This window comes from Lepisosteus oculatus, unplaced genomic scaffold (assembly GCF_040954835.1).
Source record: "Lepisosteus oculatus isolate fLepOcu1 unplaced genomic scaffold, fLepOcu1.hap2 HAP2_SCAFFOLD_49, whole genome shotgun sequence".
Taxonomy (NCBI): Eukaryota; Metazoa; Chordata; class Actinopteri; order Semionotiformes; family Lepisosteidae; genus Lepisosteus; species Lepisosteus oculatus.
This window is the reverse complement of record NW_027168031.1, coordinates 1,399,120-1,420,747: the sequence shown is the minus strand read 5'-3', so window position 1 is coordinate 1,420,747 and position 21,628 is coordinate 1,399,120. Positions and strand designations below refer to the sequence as shown.

Below are 21,628 nucleotides of genomic sequence, written 5' to 3'. Positions count from 1 at the left end.
GGGCGCCGGTTTTTACAGCGCTCTCGGGAGCGGGGGTTGAGGTGTTCAAGGGCGGCCTTCCCCGCGCTGAGCCGCCCCGTTCCCGTTTCCCGACGCCGATCGGGGAGAGCGAGGTTCGGGTGCCTGGCAGAACCGGGCTCGGTGTCCTCTTTTCCCGCAGCGGTCGCAAATCAGCGTGCGGGGCTGTTCCCCCGGCGGTCGCTGCACGGGCTGGCTCCTCTTCCCCCTCGCTGGATTCCTCCGTCGCCGCCTCGGTCAGCCGGCAGGGCGCACTGCGTCTGCTGGCGCTGCCAGTCACCCCGAACACTACCTCAGCCCGTGTAGCAAGGGCCAAGGCCTGCTCCAGCGATGTTGGCGCGGCCAGCTGCACGTGGCGCCGCAGCTCCTCGGGCGAGAGGGCCTTGAGAAAGGCCTGGAGAGCCATCTCCCGCTGCGCCTCCCGGGGGAAAGTTGGGTATCCTCTGCGGGCGAGGAACATGACATCCGCGGCGACCGGGCCCAGTCGCTCTCCTGGTCGGCGCCGCCGCAGGGCCAGCCTCTCCCGCATCAAGTCCGGCACCTCCTCTACACCGAAGCGCAGCTGGAGGGCTGCTGCCAGCGCCGTGTAGTCGCCTCTGTCCTCCTCCGGGACGTCCAGGAGCACCTGGCAGGCCGCTCCTTCCAGCGCCGCCGCCAGGTGGCCGGCCATCTCCGCCCGGCTCCAGCCATTCGTCCGGGCCGCGAGCTGGAACTGCGCCTCATAGGTCTCCCAAGGCGCCTCACCATCGTAGCGACCTGGTCGCACCCGCGCCGATGGGTGTGGGAATCGCTGATCGGCTCCGGCAGGGAGGGCATCCTCTCTCCGGGGCGGCCGCCCCAATTCTACTGGCGGGACCACTACTGGGTAGCCCTGGTAAGGGCTGTGGCCACCTGTCGCACCCAGGAGTTGCTCAGGCTCCCTATGTGCGCCGCCGATGGGTTCTGCGTCTTCCAGCGTCAGCCGGCGCTTTATGGAATCGGGTAGTGTCTGCCACAAGTTGTTCATTCTGCCCGCTTCTGACACCAATGTAACGCAACGGGGGCTCAGGCGGGCGCCCTTGCCGCATTTGGTCGGCCCCTGCACCCTCCGGGGCTCGAACCCGGGACTTCCGCGTCTCTCTGCAGCGACCCAGCCCCGTGAGCTAAAGAGAGATCTCTCTTTAGCTCACGGGGCTGGGTCGCTGCAGAGAGACGCGGAAGTCCCGGGTTCGAGCCTCCAGTCGGGATGGGGCCGACCAGATGCGGCAAGGGCGCCCGCCTGAGCCCCCGTTGCGTTACATTGGTGTCAGAAGCGGGGCGGGATAGCCCTTCGCCGGGGACGGCGATTTAAGCGGGGGAGAGTGTAACGCTTACGGCCGACAAGCACTGTGTGTAAGAGCCGGCGTACCAGAGCGGGTGACGTCACCGCCCTTCCCTGTGATAGCAGGACCACAGCTACTGGGCTGTGGAGAGATCTCTCTTTAGCTCACGGGGCTGGGTCGCTGCAGAGAGACGCGGAAGTCCCGGGTTCGAGCCCCGGAGGGTGCAGGGGCCGACCAAATGCGGCAAGGGCGCCCGCCTGAGCCCCCGTTGCGTTACAATATCTACAATTACGTATACTACGTATACAGTTATCGTATACTATAATACGACAACTACCATTACAAAATGTCTCCCTTTTGATTTGAAGTGGTTCTTTTAAATAAGTAAATTGCAATCACTTAGCCTACATCTGAGCTCCTAATTCATCGCGACTGAGACTCCAGTCGGATTTGTGAGAAGGGGTGTGCCTGTTTTAAAACCGATTCATACGTCTTAAACACATGGACATAGATAGCAGTCTGTGTTATATAATTTATCTTTTTATTTTATTTAAATTTATCACATACACATTTTCAAAGTAACTGTACCCCTTTTAATTATGATCCCCATCGCTCACAGCTCCGAAGGTGAGACGAGGGCTACTTCAGATGGGATTTCCAATATTTCTCTCTTAGCTTGTATACCGGTGGAAAGGAGAGGGGTCTTAAAACGTGTTGATAGTAAGATTGGGATGTATTTGCAGTCTAGATATAGTTTTTTTAATGTTCGGAGCCGCCACAGATTCATTTTCTTACGACTGCTTTTCTGGATGACAATGACAATGCAAACGATGGTGTTAAGGCGAGGCTGTGCCTTAAGGCTCCTCTGCTTACAATATTCAGCGCGTAAATCGCAAACGAGCGCCTTCCCTTACGATGAAAATGCAGAAAATAAGACCACGAGATTTAAACCTACGGCTTACAAATTTATGCGTAAACACTAAAACCGTATCTTTAGCAAAACTGGCGAGACAATGTGTTTTATCATTTAAAAAAGTACTGGAAAATAATTAAAGGTTATCACGATAAACAGAGGTTACTGATCTACTACTGTACGCTGTGACCAAAAATGAGAGTCCCCCGATCCTCGCAGCCTTCATGCTTTGGTCTTGGCCTGGCCGTTTTTTTTAAGATAATGGGGTCAAGTTAAGAAATTATGCAAGTTTCTAATCAAATCCAAGGGCGCCTCGATCTCCTAAACATCTTTAGAAGGCCGACGGACCACACTGCACGGTCCGGGTCCGTTCCCTGACCCGGTTCTGGATAATGCCAGCTTAAAGTGAAAAATTCTACTGTACATATTATGTTTCTTATTATGGTATATATGTATAATATAGCGCGACCGCTTCACGAAGCTAGAAAGAAAGTTAACCGCCATTTTTATTTTACCTGCAATTGAATTTGCCATTAAAATCATTATTAATACCGCAGCTGCTAAATTACTTACCTAAAAGCGTTCAGATACAAAAGCACTTGAGCTGTAATGTTTGTATACTGTTGGCCCGATGACCTACTTCAAGAAAAATTGTTACATAGACCGCCAAGGACTGTCATCACACTTTACGTCATAAAGCGCTTTAAAACTTTTGACAAGTTCAACACCTCATATTTTGTACTGTTTATCATGGTAAAAGCAACTCAAAGCAATTCTAAAAATGATCGAAAGGTAAAAATACAAGCTTATACGAGCTGTCGTTTTAACATTTATAACATATATTTAAACAAAACATATATAATCTATTTTAATAAAATAGAAAAGTGTTCTTAGTCTTCACTTAAAAGCTGTTAGAAGCTGCCTTTCTGACAAGAGAGTTCTGTGAGTTCCACAGTCTCAGTGCATTAAAGTCAAAACCAGTTGCTTTTTATTTCCTGTTTTACGACAGAGCAAGGAGGGTGTCCACAGACCACTGTGCACCTGCAGACTGATATGGGGGGTAAAAAGTCTAGAAGTTAGTAAATAAGATTTTAACATATGTTCTAAAACACACCGGACACCTGTACAGTGATGCCAACACAGTGATCTGAGCTCCTTCTTTGAGTTAAATCCTAGCATCTGCATTTTTTACAAGTTGTTGCTATGGCAGAGCATGACCAGAGCATAACAGAAACCACCCATTTTCTAACCGCTTCATCCAATTCAGGGTCAGGGGGTCAGGGGGTCGCGGGGCACGGGGGAGCCAGAGCCTCAGAAAGTAATAAGCAGGAGATACCTGGGACTGGATGGTAGTCCAATGCAGGGAAGACACAGACACTCACCAATTATCCCAGAAGCCAATTAACCTACCAGTAGTTCTTTGAACTGTGGGAGGAAGCCGGAGCACCCAAAGCAAACTCATGCAAACATGGGGAGAACATACAAGCTCCATACAGATAGCACCCCAGGTCCAGAAGTGTACCCAGGGCCTCAGCACTGTGAGCTAGCAATGCTAAACGCTGGGCTACTGTGCATGCTAATTTCTAGGCATCAGGTGATCAATCAGGTAGTGTTTCTCAGATAAAAGGACACCAGTTATTTAGTATGAGATTCAAATTGACCTCAGAACAAAATATAACTTATGTTATATAACTTATATAGAACTTACTACAGCATAACTGTCTTATTTGGCTCTTGTAGAAAATATTAACAGCATGCCTATTAAACATACAGTATCTAGCAATCAGCAATCAAAATAAAAACATTTCCAAACATGGAAACTGCCCAGTTAATGAAGCATTTCAAAGACATTAATCTATTCAATAATTACAGTTTTAAGTAGATAACAGATTTATATTCAGATTACGAAAGCATCATAACAACTGCTGCTTGTGTAAGGAATCCATGAATACCACTGTACATGAGAATTCCACACCTATTTGTAATCAATACACAAAATCCTATTGAATTTCAGGTACTTGTTTATTCAGCATTGCTTGACTCCGCGGACTCCTTGTTGTTTCAATATTCTAGCAATAGGACTAATCGCCAATACAGTGCCGTTGTAATCTATTCCTTCTGCCAGCAGAGGACGGTATTCGCACAGCCAGTTCAGGATAAGATACGGTCCTCGCAGTTCATAGTACAACTGGCCAAAGCCGTATTCGGCATATGCTCTCGATAACCTCGTTTAGTTTAAGTACGGCCATATTTCATATCAACCCACAGATGCATTGCATAAACACTAGAATTCTGGTTGTACTTAAATTGACCTTATACGTTTTGGATTATGTTTAACCTTCTTCAATTTCTTCAACCATATTTTGAGATGATTACGTTTACAGAAGCAAATATTATTCAGTGCTTTTTCTTCACTCCTTTAATCAAACCCACATTTCTATAAGGAGGGCCATTGTGAAACTCCCCAAAGTGAGCTGAATTAATCTTTCATTCTTCACACCTGCGAAGTCATTCCTTCATTGTGTAATATGAAGGCCTTTCATTATTCACGTATACTACAACATCTGAAAATAATGGGTCTTGAAATAGTTGAATGAAAGAAAATCCTGAATAACTCCTCCAAATGCGTGTTACACTTTCATCAAGTACACACACTTTGAATGTGATGAACTATAAAAAGTTATTTTAACCATACCCAATGGAGCTCGGGAGTGCGATTGCATACACAATCATGTTTTCAGTGTTTGGACATCAGCCGTACATCAGAACAATCATTTCACTAACACAGCTCCATGTTGAGTGACTTCCCTCTAAGAACACAAAGTCACTTTCCCTTAGCAATTATTGCATGGACTTTGATTATCTGCCTTCTGCATCAAGCCCTGTATTATATACGGTACAAAGCCAAGCTTTGGGATAGTGCTTTGTTTGGATCCTTGTCTTGATCCTTTTGGATCCCAGGCTGCTCATTTGCAAATGAGTTTTGACATTAATTATAGTGACTATAGCAATGAGCTGGCACTGTGGTTCACAGATCTGGGGTCCTGGGTTCAATTCCTGGGGTGCAGTCTGGATGGAATTGTATGTTCTCCCTTCATTTGTGTGGATTTCTTCCAGGTGCTCCAGTTTCTTCCCACAGTCCAAAGACATACAGTACTAGTAGGTTAAGGTGGAACTACAGTCCCAATTTTGCAGACACAAAATTATTTAATTTCAGTCACAAAATAAAATCATTGACATTATAGAAAAACTTTACAAACTCAAAATTGAGCACAAAATCATGAATTTTGTGAAAGGACTGTAAGTTACGCCATGTTGTAACAAATTCGCATTCAAGTTCCACACAAATTGCGATGTGATGCAGCCCTTCCTGCTCACTAATCACTGTAATGACTAATGCAATGTGATGTAGGAGAGAAAGGGTATAGGTTATGCAGCAAACATTTCACTGCAAAAAACGTTCCATTCCAAGGTTCTTTATGCAGAGTTAACAATGTAGTATTATTTATTGGCAAAAACGTAAAAAAGTTGAGAGTTATATTTCCATTGGATTAAACGAGATGTATTCACAAGCCTGCTCCTTTACAATGTCATAGGGCCACAACAGATTATAGGAAGTTTTGCTGCCTCGTTCTGAATCGCAGAACATGGTAATTCTTTAACCTTGAAATGTAGTCTATTTTGTGATGTAATGATGCAATGTCCCTTTACTGAGAGCCAGCAATCAACGGATGTGTCTGATCGTGAATGGTTTTCCCTGTTGTTTGTTGTATTACTTTGTGTTGCATTTTAAGCTGTGCATGAGGCAGGACCCGGAGGCTGCTGCTTCTGCTGGGATTGAGGAAGAGCTGAGCGCCATGTAAGGCAAAGACACTACGTTCCACTTTATCAGGTGCCTGGAGTGTAAGAGCTGCAGATAATATTGAGTCACATTAATCCCAACATATTTCAAATATTATGAAAATTAAATAAATTAAATCAAATAACTTTCATTAAAAAAATCAATCACTCTTTACCTTGCTTTTTCAGTTGTTTTTAAGGAAAATTGATGCCGAGAATGTGTGAATACTACTTTTTGATGGTTCCAAGACCAATGTGACCTGTTCTATTGCCTGCCAATTGTACGTTCCAGGTTGAAAAATTATTTTTAGGAGGTCAAGGTGTATGAATGATAAGAGAAAAACTGAAATAACCACAGCTACGCAAACACCAGTCCACCAAAAAAAAAATAATTTAATTAAAATAAGGTAACATTTTTTTTTCATCATCATACGGATGAACTGTGCTAAATGTGTTTCTAAAAAGAAAAAGCAGGACGTGAGTCGTGAGCCAAGATCATGACTCTTTTGCTCTTCTTCACATCAGTTTTCATCTGCGAGGAGGAGGAGGAGGGCGGCTCCTGATGTGCTGACACTTGGGGAAGTGCCTCTGTGCCGGCCTGGGGGCAAAGCGCCGGCCGCAGTGAGGGCAGGGCACGTAGTCGGGGTTTGGATTCGCGGGGGGCTGGGGCAGGTTCACAACTTTCCCTCCTTGCGTGATCACCTGCTGCACCTCCCTGGCCTGTTTGATGCTCCGAATGAAATCCTCGTGCTTCTGCCTCCAGTTGTTCTTTCTCAGCTGGGAACAGGAAATGAAACCAATAAAACAGCTTCCAGAAAAAGTCCAGACTAGCACTGCGTACACAGTCTGGTCGCAAACCATTCACAAGGCAAGAAAATATCAATACAGTAATAACTTAGCTTTCTGGGGCTACCTTTCAGGTCATTGGGTAGAGAGTACAATTTACGTAGTTATGGTTTTGTTTCCTGTGAGTGCTATTTGCTTGATATGTAGATTTTTACAACAGAATTCAGAAGTCACTAAGACACATTTATTCTGTCTGGCAAATGTGCCTTTGCGGCAGTTTTTCAGAAGAGTACTTCATAAAACACTTATTTATTGTTTACATTGATTTATAAGCTGAGTCTGACTCTAGGAGAAAAAAAGGGAAGCTTGGAAAGAGTTTAAGGATAGCCCTTACCACGATTGGCGGTTTAACCTTCTTCTTATGGATGTATGTCTCCAGTTCTATTCCCTTGGCCCTGTGCTTGAAAGAGTCAAAAACCTTCCTCTTTGAATTCTGAAGCTTCTTGCAGATCTTGCTGTGTTTCTCCAGCCTCTCTACAGCAAACTTCCTGTGACACAGTTCACAGGGCACCAGCTGAGGGTTTCCACTCTGGCTATTCTCATATGGAAATTGCTCAGCGGTAGGGCAGATCAGACTTGTAGGGGACAAATATCTGTTTTCCACTGACAGAGTTTGTTCATCCAGACATGTGGTGTTATTTCTGAAGTGGGCCTGCGCGGCCTGTGCCGCTGATACGTCGCTTTCAGGGAGCCTTGCTTTCTTGAGATACTTTCTCCTTCCACAGGGGACGTCTTCTAGCCCACGGCTGCAAGGGCTCACTTGACGTCTCTCCTGATGGGAAAGCGCAGAGGGAAAGTGCGATTCTGCGCATCCGCCATCTTCCATTGGAGAACCATAATCAAGGTTGTCTCCTCTGATAGGAAGGGCTTTCCTTGGAGTGAAGGCTTTTTGCTTCTCCATTCTGCAGGTCAGAAGAGGCACGGCCTTAGAGCGGTGGTTGGCCCATGGTCCTCTGGGGCAAAGCTCGCTCTGCCTCGCCTCTATTTTCCCTTCCGGCCACCTCTCTGGAGTCTTCCATCTCTCTCGGAACCATCCTCAGCTCCTCCTGAGCTCTGAAGAGCTTCGCCTGCATCATGGCCTCCTTCTGGCGAATCTCGTCCTTCATCATGGCCTCCTTCCGGCGCATCTCATCCTGCAGGCTGGCCTCCCTCCGGCGATGCTCCTCCTTCAGCGCGGCCTCTGCCTCGGCCACTTTTCGTAGCTCCTCTTGCAACTGAAAGTGCTCCTTCCCATTGGCATGAGAAGGGCATTGCCCTGGAGGGGTCGCCACCATGGGGAGGACAGTCCTGTCCTTAGGTTTGCGTACTCTTGAGCCCCTCCTGCCCGGCCTCTCGCAGGGCCTCTCATGACCATCCTGAGGCGGGGTGGGGGCAAACAAGGAATCACTCTGTGCTTCCGGGCGGTCCACAGCCCGAACCTCACCAGGGCCGGAGACTTTCCTGTTACCCATAGGCTTCAGGGGGTAAGACCGATCATACCCCACAATGTTCTTCTCGGGGCCCTGTTGGGCTTGGAAGCGATAGCTGTTCCCCATCTTCTTCTCCGCAGCGTATTTGACATATTGGAAACATTTTCTCATCTTCTGTAGAGCTGCCTCCTGCCGCCGATTGTACATGGCGATCATTTTTTTCTCCTTTTCCTGCATCAGTTTCTCTTGGAAGGTGTCCTTCAGAAGCTGTATCTTGGGAGGCGGGCAGTACGTGGAGATCAGATCCTGTTGCCTTAAGGGCGCGGGTCGATTCGAGTCTGTGTCCTTCGGGGAGGGGGACAGAGCACCAGGCTTAGGACTGGGCTCCATTGGCAAATGAGATATGAGCTTTGTTTCCCAGGTATCTGGAAAAGGCAAAAATGGCAAATAAATGATATCCTGCACAGTCTAGTATGGTCTAATAGAAAAGAATAAAAAAAAACAATTCAGGAAATACACAACTTTTTAATATTAAACCTAATGGTGTTGAATGCTGCATGCTGACTCAGTAGGAGACAGATCCTAAACATAAACATTATAATAAACATTTGTTTCCCAAATAACATTCTCAATGTTCAGAATGCTTAAAGTCATGAGCTTTTTTAAAAATGTTTAACTGAAACCTGGAAATGTGCTATTTCATTTCAAAGCTTGTATTATATCTATGATATAAATGTTTTTTTATATAAAATTAACCCATTATGCAACAGGGGTTTGAGCAAAAGTCACTGTGAATAAGGGAATTTATCAATATTAATTAGCCGTTTCACTACATTATAGATAGCTGAAGGATTATGATACAGTATATCGATTTCGCTACAAATTGACAAGCATATTTGATGACACTTACCAAACAAGTTTTAAACAGCGGAGAAATAGTTCACCACGACGATAGCAATGCAATGTTTGACTGCATCTCCCTATGTGATATATCTGTATTTGGGTATATACAGATCACGTAATTCAGGGAGCACTGTTACGTCAGGTCACCAACCATTATTACGACGCTCATATGTCATAGAGCTCCTTAGGATGTTTGTATAATCTTTATCCAAATTTTCATATGGCCGCAGTTACGGCGTTTATTTTACAGTTAATGTAACAGGGTGTCATTATATTTTTCTGTCTTTATGGTGGCAGACCACTTAAATAAATCTGAGTAGGCGGTTTCTACAAGTGGGTCAGATAAAATATTAAATATACAGTAAAAGCTCACACCTATTCATACCCTTTATGTACTGTATATCTACAATTACGTATACTACGTATACAGTTATCGTATACTATAATACGATAACTACCATTACAAAATGTCTCCCTTTTGATTTGAAGTGGTTCTTTTAAATAAGTAAATTGCAATCACTTAGCCTACATCTGAGCTCCTAATTCATCGCGACGACGGACTGAGACTCCAGTCGGATTTGTGAGAAGGGGTGTGCCTGTTTTAAAACCGATTCATACGTCTTAAACACATGGACATAGATAGCAGTCTGTGTTATATAATTTATCTTTTTATTTTATTTAAATTTAAGTATCACATACACATTTTCAAAGTAACTGTACCCCTTTTAATTATGATCCCCATCGCTCACAGCTCCGAAGGTGAGACGAGGGCTACTTCAGATGGGATTTCCAATATTTCTCTCTTAGCTTGTATACCGGTGGAAAGGAGAGGGGTCTTAAAACGTGTTGATAGTAAGATTGGGATGTATTTGCAGTCTAGATATAGTTTTTTTAATGTTCGGAGCCGCCACAGATTCATTTTCTTACGACTGCTTTTCTGGATGACAATGACAATGCAAACGATGGTGTTAAGGCGAGGCTGTGCCTTAAGGCTCCTCTGCTTACAATATTCAGCGCGTAAATCGCAAACGAGCGCCTTCCCTTACGATGAAAATGCAGAAAATAAGACCACGAGATTTAAACCTACGGCTTACAAATTTATGCATAAACACTAAAACCGTATCTTTAGCAAAACTGGTGAGACAATGTGTTTTATCATTTAAAAAAGTACTGGAAAATAATTAAAGGTTATCACGATAAACAGAGGTTACTGATCTACTACTGTACGCTGTGACCAAAAATGAGAGTCCCCCGATCCTCGCAGCCTTCATGCTTTGGTCTTGGCCTGGCCGTTTTTTTTAAGATAATGGGGTCAAGTTAAGAAATTATGCAAGTTTCTAATCAAATCCAAGGGCGCCCCGATCTCCTAAACATCTTTAGAAGGCCGACGGACCACACTGCACGGTCCGGGTCCGGGCCCTGACCCGGTTCTGGATAATGCCAGCTTAAAGTGAAAAATTCTACTGTACATATTATGTTTCTTATTATGGTATATATGTATAATGTGGCGCGACCGCTTCACGAAGCTAGAAAGAAAGTTATCCGCCATTTTTATTTTACCTGCAATTGAATTTGCCATTAAAATCACGATTAATACCGCAGCTGCTAAATTACTTACCTAAAAGCGTTCAGATACAAAAGCACTTGAGCTGTAATGTTTATATACTGTTGGCCCGATGACCTACTTCAAGAAGAATTGTTACATAGACCGCCAAGGACTGTCATCACACTTTACGTCATAAAGCGCTTTAAAACTTTTGACAAGTTCAACACCTCATATTTTGTACTGTTTATCATGGTAAAAGGAACTCAAAGCAATTCTAAAAATGATCGAAAGGTAAAAATACAAGCTTATACGAGCTGTCGTTTTAACATTTATAACATATATTTAAACAAAACATATATAATCTATTTTAATAAAATAGAAAAGTGTTCTTAGTCTTCACTTAAAAGCTGTTAGAAGCTGCCTTTCTGACAAGAGAGTTCTGTGAGTTCCACAGTCTCAGTGCATTAAAGTCAAAACCAGTTGCTTTTTATTTCCTGTTTTACGACAGAGCAAGGAGGGTGTCCACAGACCACTGTGCACCTACAGACTGATATGGGGGGTAAAAAGTCTAGAAGTTAGTAAATAAGATTTTAACATATGTTCTAAAACACACCGGACACCTGTACAGTGATGCCAACACAGTGATCTGAGCTCCTTCTTTGAGTTAAATCCTAGCATCTGCATTTTTTACAAGTTGTTGCTATGGCAGAGCATGACCAGAGCATAACAGAAACCACCCATTTTCTAACCGCTTCATCCAATTCAGGGTCAGGTGGTCAGGGGGTCGGGGGGTCACGGGGGAGCCAGAGCCTCAGAAAGTAATAAGCAGGAGATACCTGGGACTGGATGGTAGTCCAATGCAGGGAAGACACAGACACTCACCAATTATCCCAGAAGCCAATTAACCTACCAGTAGTTCTTTGAACTGTGGGAGGAAGCCGGAGCACCCAAAGCAAACTCATGCAAACATGGGGAGAACATACAAGCTCCATACAGATAGCACCCCAGGTCCAGAAGTGTACCCAGGGCCTCAGCACTGTGAGCTAGCAATGCTAAACACTGGGCTACTGTGCATGCTAATTTCTAGGCATCAGGTGATCAATCAGGTAGTGTTTCTCAGATAAAAGGACACCAGTAATTTAGTATGAGATTCAAATTGACCTCAGAACAAAATATAACTTATGTTATATAACTTATATAGAACTTACTACAGCATAACTGTGTTATTTGGCTCTTGTAGAAAATATTAACAGCATGCCTATTAAACATACAGTATCTAGCAATCAGCAATCAAAATAAAAACATTTCCAAACATGGAAACTGCCCAGTTAATGAAGCATTTCAAAGACATTAATCTATTCAATAATTACAGTTTCAAGTAGATAACAGATTTATATTCAGATTACGAAAGTATCATAACAACGGCTGCTTGTGTAAGGAATCCATGAATACCACTGTACATGAGAATTTCACACCTATTTGTAATCAATACACAAAATCCTATTGAATTTCAGGTACTTGTTCATTCAGCATTGCTTGACTCCGCGGACTCCTTGTTGTTTCAATATTCTAGCAATAGGACTAATCGCCAATACAGTGCCGTTGTAATCTATTCCTTCTGCCAGCAGAGGACGGTATTCGCACAGCCAGTTCAGGATAAGATACGGTCCTCGCAGTTCACAGTACAACTGGCCACAGCCGTACTCGGAATATGCTCTCGATAACCTCGTTTAGTTTAAGAACGGCCGTATTTCATATCAACCCACAGATGCATTGCATAAACACTAGAATTCTGGTTGTACTTAAATTGACCTTATACGTTTTGGATTATGTTTAACCTTCTTCAATTTCTTTAACCATATTTTGAGATGATTACGTTTACAGAAGCAAATATTATTCAGTGCTTTTTCTTCACTCCTTTAATCAAACCCACATTTCTTTAAGGAGGGCCATTGTGAAACTCCCCAAAGTGAGCTGAATTAATCTTTTATTCTTCACACCTGCGAAGTCATTCCTTCATTGTGTAATATGAAGGCCTTTCATTATTCACGTATACTACAACATCTGAAAATAATCGGTCTTGAAATAGTTGAATGAAAGAAAATCCTGAATAACTCCTCCAAATGCGTGTTACACTTTCATCAGGTACACACACTTTGAATGTGATGAACTATAAAAAGTTATTTTAACCATACCCAATGGAGCTCGGGAGTGCGATTGCATACACAATCATGTTTTCAGTGTTTGGACATCAGCCGTACATCAGAACAATCATTTCACTAACACAGCTCCATCTTGAGTAACTTCCCTCCAAAAACACAAAGTCACTTTCCCTTAGCAATTATTTCATGGACTTAGATTATCTGCCTTCTGCATCAAGCCCTGTATGATATACTGTACAAAGCCAAGCTTTGGGATAGTGCTTTGTTTGGATCCTTGTCTTGATCCTTTTGGATCCCAGGCTGCTCATTTGCAAATGAGTTTTGACATTAATTAAAGTGACTATAGCAATGAGGTGGCACTGTGGTTCACAGAGCTGGGGTCCTGGGTTCAATTCCTGGGGTGCAGTCTGGATGGAATTGTATGTTCTCCCTTCATTTGTGTGGATTTCTTCCAGGTGCTCCAGTTTCTTCCCACAGTCCAAAGACATACAGTACTAGTAGGTTAAGGTGGAACTACAGTCCCAATTTTGCAGACACAAAATTATTTAATTTCAGTCACAAAATAAAATCATTGACATTATAGAAAAACTTTACAAACTCAAAATTGAGCACAAAATCATGAATTTTGTGAAAGGACTGTAAGTTACGCCATGTTGTAACAAATTCGCATTCAAGTTCCACACAAATTGCGATGTGATGCAGCCCTTCCTGCTCACTAATCACTGTAATGACTAATGCAATGTGATGTAGGAGAGAAAGGGTATAGGTTATGCAGCAAACATTTCACTGCAAAAAACGTTCCATTCCAAGGTTCTTTATGCAGAGTTAACAATGTAGTATTATTTATTGGCAAAAACGTAAAAAAGTTGAGAGTTATATTTCCATTGGATTAAACGAGATGTATTCACAAGCCTGCTCCTTTACAATGTCATAGGGCCACAACAGATTATAGGAAGTTTTGCTGCCTCGTTCTGAATCGCAGAACATGGTAATTCTTTAACCTTGAAATGTAGTCTATTTTGTGATGTAATGATGCAATGTCCCTTTACTGAGAGCCAGCAATCAACGGATGTGTCTGATCGTGAATGGTTTTCCCTGTTGTTTGTTGTATTACTTGGTGTTGCATTTTAAGCTGTGCATGAGGCAGGACCCGGAGGCTGCTGCTTCTGCTGGTGCTTCTGCTGGGATTGAGGAAGAGCTGAGCGCCATGTAAGGCAAAGACACTGCGTTCCACTTTATCAGGTGCCTGGAGTGTAAGAGCTGCAGATAATATTGAGTCACATTAATCCCAACATATTTCAAATATTATGAAAATTAAATAAATTAAATCAAATAACTTTCATTAAAAAAATCAATCACTCTTTACCTTGCTTTTTCAGTTGTTTTTAAGGAAAATTGATGCCGAGAATGTGTGAATACTGCTTTTTGATGGTTCCAAGACCAATGTGACCTGTTCTATTGCCTGCTAATTGTACGTTCCAGGTTGAAAAATTATTTTTAGGAGGTCAAGGTGTATGAATGATAAGAGAAAAACTGAAATAACCACAGCTACGCAAACACCAGTCCACCAAAAAAAAATCATTTAATTAAAATAAGGTAACATTTTTTTTTCATCATCATACGGATGAACTGTGCTAAATGTGTTTCTAAAAAGAAAAAGCAGGACGTGAGTCGTGAGCCAAGATCATGACTCTTTTGCTCTTCTTCACATCAGTTTTCATCTGCGAGGAGGAGGAGGAGGGCGGCTCCTGATGTGCTGACACTTGGGGAAGTGCCTCTGTGCCGGCCTGGGGGCAAAGCGCCGGCCGCAGTGAGGGCAGGGCACGTAGTCGGGGTTTGGATTCGCAGGGGGCTGGGGCAGGTTCACAACTTTCCCTCCTTGCGTGATCACCTGCTGCACCTCCCTGGCCTGTTTGATGCTCCGAATGAAATCCTCGTGCTTCTGCCTCCAGTTGTTCTTTCTCAGCTGGGAACAGGAAATGAAACCAATAAAACAGCTTCCAGAAAAAGTCCAGACTAGCACTGCGTACACAGTCTGGTCGCAAACCATTCACAAGGCAAGAAAATATCAATACAGTAATAACTTAGCTTTCTGGGGCTACCTTTCAGGTCATTGGGTAGAGAGTACAATTTACGTAGTTATGGTTTTGTTTCCTGTGAGTGCTATTTGCTTGATATGTACATTTTTACAACAGAATTCAGAAGTCACTAAGACACATTTATTCTGTCTGGCAAATGTGCCTTTGCGGCAGTTTTTCAGAAGAGTACTTCATAAAACACTTATTTATTGTTTACATTGATTTATAAGCTGAGTCTGACTCTAGGAGAAAAAAAGGGAAGCTTGGAAAGAGTTTAAGGATAGCCCTTACCACGATTGGCGGTTTAACCTTCTTCTTATGGATGTATGTCTCCAGTTCTGTTCCCTTGGCCCTGTGCTTGAAAGAGTCAAAAACCTTCCTCTTTGAATTCTGAAGCTTCTTGCAGATCTTGCTGTGTTTCTCCAGCCTCTCTACAGCAGACTTCCTGTGACACAGTTCACAGGGCACCAGCTGAGGGTTTCCACTCTGGCTATTCTCATATGGAAATTGCTCAGCGGTAGGGCAGATCAGACTTGTAGGGGACAAATATCTGTTTTCCACTGACAGAGTTTGTTCATCCAGACATGTGGTGTTATTTCTGAAGTGGGCCTGCGCGGCCTGTGCCGCTGATACGTCGCTTTCAGGGAGCCTTGCTTTCTTGAGATACTTTCTCCTTCCACAGGGGACGTCTTCTAGCCCACGGCTGCAAGGGCTCACTTGACGTCTCTCCTGATGGGAAAGCGCAGAGGGAAAGTGCGATTCTGCGCATCCGCCATCTTCCATTGGAGAACCATAATCAAGGTTGTCTCCTCTGATAGGAAGGGCTTTCCTTGGAGTGAAGGCTTTTTGCTTCTCCATTCTGCAGGTCAGAAGAGGCACGGCCTTAGAGCGGTGGTTGGCCCATGGTCCTCTGGGGCAAAGCTCGCTCTGCCTCGCCTCTATTTTCCCTTCCGGCCACCTCTCTGGAGTCTTCCATCTCTCTCGGAACCATCCTCAGCTCCTCCTGAGCTCTGAAGAGCTTCGTCTGCATCATGGCCTCCTTCTGGCGAATCTCGTCCTTCATCATGGCCTCCTTCCGGCGCATCTCATCCTGCAGGCTGGCCTCCCTCCAGCGATGCTCCTCCTTCAGCGCGGCCTCTGCCTCGGCCACTTTTCGTAGCTCCTCTTGCAACTGAAAGTGCTCCTTCCCATTGGCATGAGAAGGGCATTGCCCTGGAGGGGTCGCCACCATGGGGAGGACAGTCCTGTCCTTAGGTTTGCGTACTCTTGAGCCCCTCCTGCCCGGCCTCTCGCAGGGCCTCTCATGACCATCCTGAGGCGGGGTGGGGGCAAACAAGGAATCACTCTGTGCTTCCGGGCGGTCCACAGCCCGAACCTCACCAGGGCCGGAGACTTTCCTGTTACCCATAGGCTTCAGGGAGTAAGACCGATCATACCCCACAATGTTCTTCTCGGGGCCCTGTTGGGCTTGGAAGCGATAGCTGTTCCCCATCTTCTTCTCCGCAGCGTATTTGACATATTGGAAACATTTTCTCATCTTCTGTAGAGCTGCCTCCTGCCGCCGATTGTACATGGCGATCATTTTTTTCTCCTTTTCCTGCATCAGTTTCTCTTGGAAGGTGTCCTTCAGAAGCTGTATCTTGGGAGGCGGGCAGTACGTGGAGATCAGATCCTGTTGCCTTAAGGGCGCGGGTCGATTCGAGTCTGTGTCCTTCGGGGAGGGGGACAGAGCACCAGGCTTAGGACTGGGCTCCATTGGCAAATGAGATATGAGCTTTGTTTCCCAGGTATCTGGAAAAGGCAAAAATGGCAAATAAATGATATCCTGCACAGTCTAGTATGGTCTAATAGAAAGGAATAAAAAAAAACAATTCAGGAAATACACAACTTTTTAATATTAAACCTAATGGTGTTGAATGCTGCATGCTGACTCAGTAGGAGACAGATCCTAAACATAAACATTATAATAAACATTTGTTTCCCAAATAACATTCTCAATGTTCAGAATGCTTAAAGTCATGAGCTTTTTTAAAAATGTTTAACTGAAACCTGGAAATGTGCTATTTCATTTCAAAGCTTGTATTATATCTATGATATAAATGTTTTTTTATATAAAATTAACCCATTATGCAACAGGGGTTTGAGCAAAAGTCACTGTGAATAAGGGAATTTATCAATATTAATTAGCCGTTTCACTACATTATAGATAGCTGAAGGATTATGATACAGTATATCGATTTCGCTACAAATTGACAAGCATATTTGATGACACTTACCAAACAAGTTTTAAACAGCGGAGAAATAGTTCACCACGACGATAGCAATGCAATGTTTGACTGCATCTCCCTATGTGATATATCTGTATTTGGGTATATACAGATCACGTAATTCAGGGAGCACTGTTACGTCAGGTCACCAACCATTATTACGACGCTCATATGTCATAGAGCTCCTTAGGATGTTTGTATAATCTTTATCCAAATTTTCATATGGCCGCAGTTACGGCGTTTATTTTACAGTTAATGTAACAGGGTGTCATTATATTTTTCTGTCTTTATGGTGGCAGACCACTTAAATAAATCTGAGTAGGCGGTTTCTACAAGTGGGTCAGATAAAATATTAAATATACAGTAAAAGCTCACACCTATTCATACCCTTTATGTACTGTATATCTACAATTACGTATACTACGTATACAGTTATCGTATACTATAATACGATAACTACCATTACAAAATGTCTCCCTTTTGATTTGAAGTGGTTCTTTTAAATAAGTAAATTGCAATCACTTAGCCTACATCTGAGCTCCTAATTCATCGCGACGACGGACTGAGACTCCAGTCGGATTTGTGAGAAGGGGTGTGCCTGTTTTAAAACCGATTCATACGTCTTAAACACATGGACATAGATAGCAGTCTGTGTTATATAATTTATCTTTTTATTTTATTTAAATTTAAGTATCACATACACATTTTCAAAGTAACTGTACCCCTTTTAATTATGATCCCCATCGCTCACAGCTCCGAAGGTGAGACGAGGGCTACTTCAGATGGGATTTCCAATATTTCTCTCTTAGCTTGTATACCGGTGGAAAGGAGAGGGGTCTTAAAACGTGTTGATAGTAAGATTGGGATGTATTTGCAGTCTAGATATAGTTTTTTTAATGTTCGGAGCCGCCACAGATTCATTTTCTTACGACTGCTTTTCTGGATGACAATGACAATGCAAACGATGGTGTTAAGGCGAGGCTGTGCCTTAAGGCTCCTCTGCTTACAATATTCAGCGCGTAAATCGCAAACGAGCGCCTTCCCTTACGATGAAAATGCAGAAAATAAGACCACGAGATTTAAACCTACGGCTTACAAATTTATGCGTAAACACTAAAACCGTATCTTTAGCAAAACTGGCGAGACAATGTGTTTTATCATTTAAAAAAGTACTGGAAAATAATTAAAGGTTATCACGATAAACAGAGGTTACTGATCTACTACTGTACGCTGTGACCAAAAATGAGAGTCCCCCGATCCTCGCAGCCTTCATGCTTTGGTCTTGGCCTGGCCGTTTTTTTTAAGATAATGGGGTCAAGTTAAGAAATTATGCAAGTTTCTAATCAAATCCAAGGGCGCCCCGATCTCCTAAACATCTTTAGAAGGCCGACGGACCACACTGCACGGTCCGGGTCCGGGCCCTGACCCGGTTCTGGATAATGCCAGCTTAAAGTGAAAAATTCTACTGTACATATTATGTTTCTTATTATGGTATATATGTATAATGTGGCGCGACCGCTTCACGAAGCTAGAAAGAAAGTTATCCGCCATTTTTATTTTACCTGCAATTGAATTTGCCATTAAAATCACGATTAATACCGCAGCTGCTAAATTACTTACCTAAAAGCGTTCAGATACAAAAGCACTTGAGCTGTAATGTTTATATACTGTTGGCCCGATGACCTACTTCAAGAAGAATTGTTACATAGACCGCCAAGGACTGTCATCACACTTTACGTCATAAAGCGCTTTAAAACTTTTGACAAGTTCAACACCTCATATTTTGTACTGTTTATCATGGTAAAAGGAACTCAAAGCAATTCTAAAAATGATCGAAAGGTAAAAATACAAGCTTATACGAGCTGTCGTTTTAACATTTATAACATATATTTAAACAAAACATATATAATCTATTTTAATAAAATAGAAAAGTGTTCTTAGTCTTCACTTAAAAGCTGTTAGAAGCTGCCTTTCTGACAAGAGAGTTCTGTGAGTTCCACAGTCTCAGTGCATTAAAGTCAAAACCAGTTGCTTTTTATTTCCTGTTTTACGACAGAGCAAGGAGGGTGTCCACAGACCACTGTGCACCTACAGACTGATATGGGGGGTAAAAAGTCTAGAAGTTAGTAAATAAGATTTTAACATATGTTCTAAAACACACCGGACACCTGTACAGTGATGCCAACACAGTGATCTGAGCTCCTTCTTTGAGTTAAATCCTAGCATCTGCATTTTTTACAAGTTGTTGCTATGGCAGAGCATGACCAGAGCATAACAGAAACCACCCATTTTCTAACCGCTTCATCCAATTCAGGGTCAGGTGGTCAGGGGGTCGGGGGGTCACGGGGGAGCCAGAGCCTCAGAAAGTAATAAGCAGGAGATACCTGGGACTGGATGGTAGTCCAATGCAGGGAAGACACAGACACTCACCAATTATCCCAGAAGCCAATTAACCTACCAGTAGTTCTTTGAAGTGTGGGAGGAAGCCGGAGCACCCAAAGCAAACTCATGCAAACATGGGGAGAACATACAAGCTCCATACAGATAGCACCCCAGGTCCAGAAGTGTACCCAGGGCCTCAGCACTGTGAGCTAGCAATGCTAAACACTGGGCTACTGTGCATGCTAATTTCTAGGCATCAGGTGATCAATCAGGTAGTGTTTCTCAGATAAAAGGACACCAGTAATTTAGTATGAGATTCAAATTGACCTCAGAACAAAATATAACTTATGTTATATAACTTATATAGAACTTACTACAGCATAACTGTGTTATTTGGCTCTTGTAGAAAATATTAACAGCATGCCTATTAAACATACAGTATCTAGCAATCAGCAATCAAAATAAAAACATTTCCAAACATGGAAACTGCCCAGTTAATGAAGCATTTCAAAGACATTAATCTATTCAATAATTACAGTTTCAAGTAGATAACAGATTTATATTCAGATTACGAAAGTATCATAACAACGGCTGCTTGTGTAAGGAATCCATGAATACCACTGTACATGAGAATTTCACACCTATTTGTAATCAATACACAAAATCCTATTGAATTTCAGGTACTTGTTCATTCAGCATTGCTTGACTCCGCGGACTCCTTGTTGTTTCAATATTCTAGCAATAGGACTAATCGCCAATACAGTGCCGTTGTAATCTATTCCTTCTGCCAGCAGAGGACGGTATTCGCACAGCCAGTTCAGGATAAGATACGGTCCTCGCAGTTCACAGTACAACTGGCCACAGCCGTACTCGGAATATGCTCTCGATAACCTCGTTTAGTTTAAGAACGGCCGTATTTCATATCAACCCACAGATGCATTGCATAAACACTAGAATTCTGGTTGTACTTAAATTGACCTTATACGTTTTGGATTATGTTTAACCTTCTTCAATTTCTTTAACCATATTTTGAGATGATTACGTTTACAGAAGCAAATATTATTCAGTGCTTTTTCTTCACTCCTTTAATCAAACCCACATTTCTTTAAGGAGGGCCATTGTGAAACTCCCCAAAGTGAGCTGAATTAATCTTTTATTCTTCACACCTGCGAAGTCATTCCTTCATTGTGTAATATGAAGGCCTTTCATTATTCACGTATACTACAACATCTGAAAATAATCGGTCTTGAAATAGTTGAATGAAAGAAAATCCTGAATAACTCCTCCAAATGCGTGTTACACTTTCATCAGGTACACACACTTTGAATGTGATGAACTATAAAAAGTTATTTTAACCATACCCAATGGAGCTCGGGAGTGCGATTGCATACACAATCATGTTTTCAGTGTTTGGACATCAGCCGTACATCAGAACAATCATTTCACTAACACAGCTCCATCTTGAGTAACTTCCCTCCAAAAACACAAAGTCACTTTCCCTTAGCAATTATTGCATGGACTTAGATTATCTGCCTTCTGCATCAAGCCCTGTATGATATACTGTACAAAGCCAAGCTTTGGGATAGTGCTTTGTTTGGATCCTTGTCTTGATCCTTTTGGATCCCAGGCTGCTCATTTGCAAATGAGTTTTGACATTAATTATAGTGACTATAGCAATGAGCTGGCACTGTGGTTCACAGAGCTGGGGTCCTGGGTTCAATTCCTGGGGTGCAGTCTGGATGGAATTGTATGTTCTCCCTTCATTTCCCGCTTTGATGCTCTGAACACGGGCACTGCCGAGAAGACCCCAAGCGTGCAGGGCGAGTTTGTTCTGAAACTCTCAGAGCAGGATGTGCAGAAGACTCTGAGCAGGGTGAAAATCCGTAAGGCTGCAGGGCCTGATGGGATACCACCTCGCGTCCTGAGGACATGTGCAGCCCAGCTGACCACAGTGTTTACAGAC

At 43.1% G+C, this 21,628-nt stretch overlaps 1 protein-coding gene across 1 annotated transcript; it reads right to left on the bottom strand.

Moving 5' to 3' along the window:
* Window positions 1-7,369: 7,369 nt before the first annotated feature.
* Window positions 7,370-9,296, bottom strand: LOC138230783 (uncharacterized). Its single transcript, XM_069186522.1, has 2 exons — window positions 9,238-9,296; window positions 7,370-8,752 (listed from the first exon to the last, which is right to left on the bottom strand). The coding sequence occupies exon 2, from the start codon at window positions 8,715-8,717 to the stop codon at window positions 7,845-7,847; it is 873 nt and encodes a 290-aa protein (XP_069042623.1). The 5' UTR covers window positions 8,718-8,752; window positions 9,238-9,296; the 3' UTR covers window positions 7,370-7,844.
* Window positions 9,297-21,628: the final 12,332 nt, after the last annotated feature.